This window comes from Helianthus annuus, chromosome 11 (genome assembly GCF_002127325.2).
Source record: "Helianthus annuus cultivar XRQ/B chromosome 11, HanXRQr2.0-SUNRISE, whole genome shotgun sequence".
Classification (NCBI taxonomy): Eukaryota; Viridiplantae; Streptophyta; class Magnoliopsida; order Asterales; family Asteraceae; genus Helianthus; species Helianthus annuus.
Genome location: NC_035443.2, coordinates 5694568 through 5702603, shown reverse-complemented (window position 1 = coordinate 5702603; position 8036 = coordinate 5694568). Strand labels below are relative to the sequence as shown.

Genomic DNA, 8036 nt, shown 5'->3' with positions numbered 1-8036 from the left:
TGAGATATATGTAGAAGTAAATTATAGTGAGTAAAATTATGGGTACTTAAAAAAAAAAAAAACAGACGAAATGATCATAAAAAGTAATTAAGGATCATTAATATAAGGATCATTGTGTGAAGAGGTTGTGATATGTCTATTATTAACATCAAAATAATAGACTTATTTAAAATTCTACTTAAACGAAGACAAATCAGCTTTGGCCAGAAGTGTAATCATTTAAGCATGTGTGCAAAGTAATCGTGACAAATCAGCTTTGGCCAGAAATGAGACAATCACTTTAGTTATGCACTTGTCAAGCATGCTAAACATAAATGAATTAAATCAGCTTTGGCCAGAATTAAGACATTTCACGTTTGTAATGCATACTCAACATAGCTTTTATAATACTTGAACAATAAATAGATGCATCAAATCAGCTTTGGCCAGAAGTGATACATCAAAAGCTCATTCAAGTTAAGCCATTTTGGTTTTGTAAATCATTCTTTGATCCTCATTAATTAACTAAATAATTACAAAAACCAATCATTTAATAGCAAACCACCCGTTAGCGCGGATCGAACTTAGTCTCGAGTTCACTTTTAAACAGCTTAAGTTTTGAGATTTCGAGTCATGGTCTCGAGTCGCAACCTTAGTCTCGAGTTGTGCTGTTATGGTTTCGAGTCGCAACCTTAGTCTCGAGTTATGCTGTTATGGTTTCGAGTCGCAACCTTAGTCTCGAGTTATGCTGTTATGGTTTCGAGTCGCAACCTTAGTCTCGAGTTATGCTGTTATGGTTTCGAGTCGCAACCTTAGTCTCGAGTTATGCTGTTATGGTTGCGAGTCGCAACCTTAGTCTCGACTAATCACGTTATGGTTGCGAGTCGCAACCTCATGGTTTCGATCAATCACGTTATGGTTGCGAGTCGCAACCTCATGGTTTCGAGTAGCAACCTCATGGTTGCGAGTAGCAACCTCATGGTTGCGAGTAGCAACCTCGTTAACAGCTGTTTTGTGATAATAACTGAAAACTCGAAATTTAAGGGATTGTGGGATAATGTTTCCTGTTTTAATGCTGATCTAATCTTATCAAAATATTTCGAAAATAATAACTGATATCTCTTTAACAGTTTTCGGAATTTTATTAGATAAAATAAAGATCAAAACAGGAAAAACACCCACTAATCTAAATTATATTCCAAATCTTAGGGAATTTGCGAGTTTTCTTAGAACATTATGATGAACCCTAACAAAAAATAAGAACATGATCTGGGATCCGAAATCTAAATTTTATGATTTTAGTTAACAGATTTCGGATATTATTATCCCACTTATGGTTTCGAGTCAAATTATCAAACATATTTTCCGAACACAGGGATTTCGGCTGTTAGAACTCGAAAACAGTTTTGATTTTTATGAACTTTCAAAAAACAGTTTTCCAGATTTTTGATCCCAGAATAATGGATACAAGAACAGAACTGACTAATCAACATATGCTCTGATACCACATGTTGGTTCAGTTCTGTTTATACATGAAGGAAAACATGAAAACATGCCTTTGATTGCATATGTACAGGCCAGCAGAGAATCCAGATGGAGATGTAGCAACAGTGTTTGACATAGTTGTCAGTTTGGTCTGGTTCCTCCTTAGGGTGCAATCTAATGATGGTGAGGAAGAAACCGAATAAGGGAGTTCGGTTATGGAGATGGAGGTCGATTTGATGTTATGAGTAATTAGGTTATGAGTCTAACCCTAGAACCTCAAAATAAGTCTCCTTATATATGCACCCAGGAGGAAACCCTAATTAGTTAATAATGGTAATAAGGCCCATCAACAATTACCAACTAATTATTTAATGGATTGTTATATATTTTGATCCATATAATGTAAATGATTATAATGGCCATATATAAATAAATATATTATTTATTTATTCTTACATATATTGTTTCAAGATTAGTCTAGGCTACAAATGAACCGTCACAGTGAGCTCAAATTGATGGCATTAGGCTTTTCATGTATTCTATTTGATAGTCCAAAACCTTTGTTATCAGATATGAATTTTATTTAATAAGAACATGAGAGATAACACAAATATATATGGTTTTGATTACACTATATCAGCCAGTTCATACATCGATACATGTATATATATGTTTTGAATCGGTGTCTTCTCAAACATCGTAACGCTTGGGTAAAACACCGACACAAGCTAATGAGCTAATTACAAAAAATCTCTACATAATACAATATACGATTTTGACTCTAAAGCATAATTTATAATAATACACCTATACTTAGCATAAGTAAGATATAAGCTCAAAAACCTAAAAAGATTAATTAAAAATTATGTCTCGTTCAAGCTCCTATACAGTGGCGGAACTAGAACGATTTAGTTAGCGGGTTATCATAAGCTTATATTCTATACCGATTCAAATTAAGGGGTCCATCTCTAAGTTTGTTCTTCAAAAACTCAAAATTTATAAATAAAAATTCAAAAAGTTCCGGTGATCCGAGGGTCAACGTACCCTCTTGACCCCCCTCTAGTTCCGCCCCTGCTCCTATATATCAGGATCTTGTAAGTTCGACTCAAACAAGCTGCTCGAGATCATGAAACGGGATAGAACGTACAACTCAATAAAAACTCGACTTGTTTATAAGCTCGATTAGACCTCCTTTCACATAAGCACCAGCATACTTGATAAAAAATGGAGTTAGTCTTTACAAAATTCTTGCACTTCACATGTTATATATTATGAGCTTGTTGTTTTTTTTTTTTTTTTGTATTCATCATTTCAATTAACATGATAAAAGCTTAAATTTGTTGCTACCTTTGATTAATCTTCATTCATGGTTCCTACTCATGGCCATTTGAGATGTGCTCAAGATCGTCATCAACAACGTGTTGCTTCCTTTGACCATACATAAAATACAAGGAAAAGTGACACGCTTTTTGGAAGCAAGTAAGAACATGCTTTGTTAAAGAAGACCATAAATTTTCATTTACACGTGCTTGGAATGAATAAACAATATTAATCAAGTGTTCAGGTTATTATATAAACACCAATGAACATATAGTTTGAAATGACACAAAGAATAATTCTGGAAACCAAAACGTCTCCTGATTTGAAAGGTAAATCCCTCTCCCATCTTATCATTCTCACTAAAACTGTTCATCATATGTTGAAGTAACTGATCTTGAATTTTATAGTATAAATTTAAGTTCAGATCTTGATTTAATCTGGTTGTATATTTGCAGGTTACACTTGGGTTGAACTTATAAAGCTATCAAATAATAATGGAAATGGCACAGGAATGGTTTTCAGAACTGGTAAGCAACTCATATATATGACTGACTGCTAGCTTATAGTGGATTTTTAATTCTAATGTGTTTCGAATCTATATTTCAGGAAACGGAAGGTCAAATGTTCATGATTGATGATGAGATGAAGAATCTTTACGACACAATCGATAACATCAGTGTTGATTCATTCTCTTCGGAAAGCTATACAGAAAACATGAGGCTTCTTGATCAATCTATTCAGACTCAACATAAGGAAACCAAACATCAAGACAAGAGTAGTAGTAATACTAACAAAAGTTTTCAAACTCCAGAACCCCTTGTTGCTACTACGCGTCCCTCATCGAACGCTTTCACTATATCTTTTGCAAATATAAATCCGAAAAACGAGATCCTCAAGTTTCCTGATTCGGTTGGGTATGAAGCTGCGAATACCACAAAGGTTATAGCAACGGCTAGAAATAACACTCAGGCACAAGATCATGTTTTGGCAGAGAGGAAGAGAAGAGAAAAGATGAATCAACACTTCATATCTTTATCTGCCCTCCTTCCTAACCTTAAAAAGGTAACGTTCATTGATTCACCCGTCTTTTCATCGTCTATGCTTATGGGCCTCGTAACTCCATTCATACCACAAGATGTACTATTTTAAGTTTGGATCTTTTCTTCCATGTTTAACCATGTTTGGGACTCTCGTGGTTGGCATGGGCGAAGCATTGAAGGGGCCGGGAGGGGCGCCCGACCCCCCGAACTTTTTACTCAGTAGTGTTACGTATGTACGTTTCGTATAAATTTTTTTAGGTATATACGTTTTCGACCCCCCGGTTTTATACAAAAAATAAAATTTAGGTATATACTTTTAGGTCCGGTGACTTCCGACCCCCCAGGAGAAATTTTCAAGCTTCGCCACTGGTGGTTGGTCCGGTTAAAAGTTTGCTCTTGGATCAACTCATCGTCACATAGTCTCTTAAAAACTCTTGTATCTGAGTCAGAAATCTTTGAGATTATATAGATGAACTAACTCTAATATTCATTTTTTCAGATGGATAAGGCATCGGTGTTGGAAGATGCATCTAATTACATAAAAGAACTTCAAGATCGCGTAAAGGAGCTTGAGGGATTACAAAGCACTAAGAGAAAGGCTGTTCAAGAATGTGTTATTTCCATGAAGAGATCTAGAATCAACAATAGTGACGATGAATACTCTTCGTCAGATGAAACGGACTCTAGAGAGAGTACCTCCCCTTGCAAGTCGTCTCCTGAGATCGAAGTACGGATATCAGGAAGTAGTGTGCTAGTAAGAGTTCATTGTCAGAAAAACATTTCTTCCTTGGTGAATATATTAAACAAGATGCAGAAGCTTGGGTTGTCAATCATCAGTAGTAGTGCCATGCCATTTGCAAAGACCACTATTCTTATCACCATTGTTGCCCAGGTACATATTTTCTAAAACCCAAATCATGATGCATACCTTTTTTTATATGCTTAGAGAAAGATTTGATATAATAACTTGAAGTAATTATTAGATTAAAAACTAAGTTGATTTGGCTAAAACTAAACTCCTAATTTCTTATCTCATACAAAATGAAACTCTCTAAATTTAAGTATATATAATGAAGCTAATTAAGTTGATTATCTCATACAAAATGAAACTCTCTAAATTTAAGTATATATAATGAAGCTAATTAAGTTAATTATCTCATACAAAATGAAACTCTCTAAATTTAAGTATATATAATGAAGCTAATTAAGTTAATTACACTTTAATATTTGTGCAGATTGAAGATGACTTCTGTATGACAACAAAAGAACTTGTGACAAACCTTCAACTAGCTATGTAAATTTCGATGACGATAGGCAATTATAAGTTCAAGAGTTCTATGTATTGAAGTTTGTTAATTAGTCAGCTTGTTTTCATTTTATGCTTTAGAAGGATGCATGACGATTGAGAACAATCTCATCCCCATCACACATGTGGTTTTTCGAAGTGATCCTGAAGACGCATATGATTAACAAGCCGTAGCTCGATCCGTATGGCTTTTTTTTGTCTGCAACAGTTTCCTCTTAGTCTTTGTGGTAGATGTAAGGTTTTTCCACAATGGGTTCTTGTTAGCTTTTTGCGTGATTGATCACGTTCGATAATTGACCTTATTGTATGAAAACATCATTATCTTTCCCTTTTTTGAGGAGAAAAAACAAGAATATATATTAATAAAATTTCCTTTTCAACAAAGCTTGAAAACACCATAAAGTACAACAACTAGCCAACTAGCAACACCTATTTTTTCCTCCTTGTTTTACTTGTATTTGATTATTTATGAATTATGTTGCTTGTGGTGGGTTAGTGAAGATTCGCAAATATTTCATGGTGTTCCCTTAACTTTACATAACTAAGTACAGATAGCAGTTTTACTTTTGATGCCAATAGTGACACACTACTAAAAAAAACACCATTCACAATAAAAAATTTACTGGCGTATCTGATAAATCAGAATCCAAAAATATAAAAAGCTAGAATATTAGTAGTCTCCGGTTGACGTGCTCTCTTGACAACGGATCTCGGATGAAAGTATCAAAAACATAAAAGAAAAAGAAACTAAAATTCGTGTTAGACTGAAAGAGAACTTAAAATTAAGTATACATTCAACGTGAATCATGTGATCTATTGGGACAAAAGTATAAACCAATATTTAAATAAGAAAGGTATAAAATAAGGGCTATATATAAACCTTCTTTATTAAAATATGATTAATTGTGGAGTGGGTTACAAACCCTTTTTGGGTTTTCTCAATTATGTATGATTATGTTATATGCATATAAACATACAAAGAAATACGACAAAACAGTATTAATTATCACATTTTTTAAAGAAAAATTCCTTCACATCATGAAGTGTTCAATATAACTTTGTATCATTGTCTTGTATTATATATATATACATATATATATATAGAGAGAGAGCGCGCATTATGAGAAAACTACATATAAATGAGAAAACTAGAAAACTAACTAAAAAAATCTAAAAAACATACCAATGTTTTTTTTTTTTTACAATTTTTATAAAAAAATCGATAGTTTTTATATATAAAAAAAAATTTTCAAAAAAAAATATTTTTTTTTATTGTATTGCACATGTGCATTATATGTGTACTACACATGTGCACTATATCCGTAATAGTACATATGTGCAATACAACAAAACAAATTATTGTTTTTTTTTTTTAAAATTTTTTTCCATGCATAAAAACCTGCGATTTTTTTATAAAAATTAAAAAAAAAGTTGGTATGTTTTTTGGCTTTTTTAGTTAGTTTTTTTGTTTTCTCATTTAAACTAGTTTTCTCATGATCCATTATATATATATATATATAGGGAGCCGCTAAAATAGGAACCACCTCCAGTTGTAAGAACCGCGAGAACCACTCTCAACCAATCAGAATTTGAGAACCCAAAGGGTATTATGGTCATTCACCCCATATGTCTAATCTCTCTATCTCTCTTCATTAATTGTAGCAGGTTTTTCAATTGTTTTTTTATCTCTCCTTTATCTTCAATCTTCTCTTTCATTTTTGTCTTTTAAATTCAAAGCTTTCTCCCCATTTCATCTATGTAATCATCGAGAAGCACACAAAAGATGCAACCCTCTCAAAACCTCTCATCCATTCCTTTCATCCACCCTGTTTCCGAAAACAACCACTAGCCAAAACACCCCCCCCCCCTCTCATCTCTTTCATCTCGTTTATGGCGGTGGGCTCTCCGGCGATAGTTAACTGCAACCCACCCACCCCCTCCGTCTCCACAGTAATCTCCGGCCACCCAACTATCGTGGCGACGTGTGATGCTGGTGGTCCAGTTCTTCAGTGGTGGTGGAACACGAAGAGAGAGACAAAGGTAGCGATATTTTCTTTGTGTCTCTGTTTTGGGGGTTTTGTTTGATGTTTTTTTGGTTCTGTATTTTTGTAGGTCCGGCTAGGGGAGGATCTAGTCGCCTAATCCTTGTGTATAAACTAATCCGATTGTGCGGAATCCAATCGAGATAGCAAACCGAGATAAACACGAGATACAAGACACGAAGATTCAATGATTAACACCCTTGTATTAATACTTGGAAAACAGTTACAATGCAATGTTTACAAATATGCTCTGTAAACTCTCTCTAGTTCTCTCGTGTGTGTGTTCTATGTGCTCTCTTTCTAGTTCTGTCTCTAGTCTGTCTTTATATAGCACCAGCAACATAGTCATGGCGAAATGGGACTCGGCGAAACAAAACATAGCTCGACGGAACGACCAAGCACACGACGAATCAAGGGCATGGTTGACGAAACAGGTGTGTTTCGTCGACACCCTTTATGTTTCGTCGAAATGGGCTTTGGCCCAAACATAGGAGGCCCAAGTTGCTGTGTTTCGCCATCTTGTTGCCCAAGGACTAAGTCAAAGTCCTTGATGTCTTGGCCCACATTTGATGTTGACGCACACGACAGAGGAATGTCGTGTCTCAAACCGCATCACGTCGAGCCGAGTCGCGTCCACAAATCGTGTATCAACAAACTCCCCCTTGGACGCTACTCGTGAGATTCGTCTTCCAAGTCTTCTATGTCGGAGGATCTTCAAAGTCTTCACGTCTTGAAAGTAGAAAGTGTATCAACAAACTCCCCTTGTCATGTAGGAACTGTGTTGACAAACTCCCCCTTAACATAAGCTCCCCCTTGAGTCATGCTCGTGAATGACTTAATCTTCAGTACTTGAGATGTAACACC

The 8036-nt window shown here is 35.0% G+C and overlaps 1 protein-coding gene across 2 annotated transcripts; it reads left to right on the top strand.

Annotated features, from left to right (window-relative positions):
- The first annotated feature begins 3095 nt into the window (after nucleotides 1-3095).
- Nucleotides 3096-5208, top strand: LOC110889336 (transcription factor bHLH18). 2 transcript variants are annotated; one of them, XM_022136849.2, is made up of 5 exons: nucleotides 3096-3113; nucleotides 3240-3311; nucleotides 3391-3846; nucleotides 4324-4716; nucleotides 5060-5208. In XM_022136849.2, the coding sequence occupies exons 2-5, from the start codon at nucleotides 3279-3281 to the stop codon at nucleotides 5120-5122; spliced, it is 945 nt and encodes a 314-aa protein (XP_021992541.1). In that variant the 5' UTR covers nucleotides 3096-3113; nucleotides 3240-3278; the 3' UTR covers nucleotides 5123-5208. The 2 variants fall into 2 exon arrangements, with proteins under 2 accessions (XP_021992541.1, XP_035835401.1); XM_035979508.1 differs by lacking the exon at nucleotides 3096-3113 and having other exon boundaries at nucleotides 3184-3311.
- Nucleotides 5209-8036: the final 2828 nt, after the last annotated feature.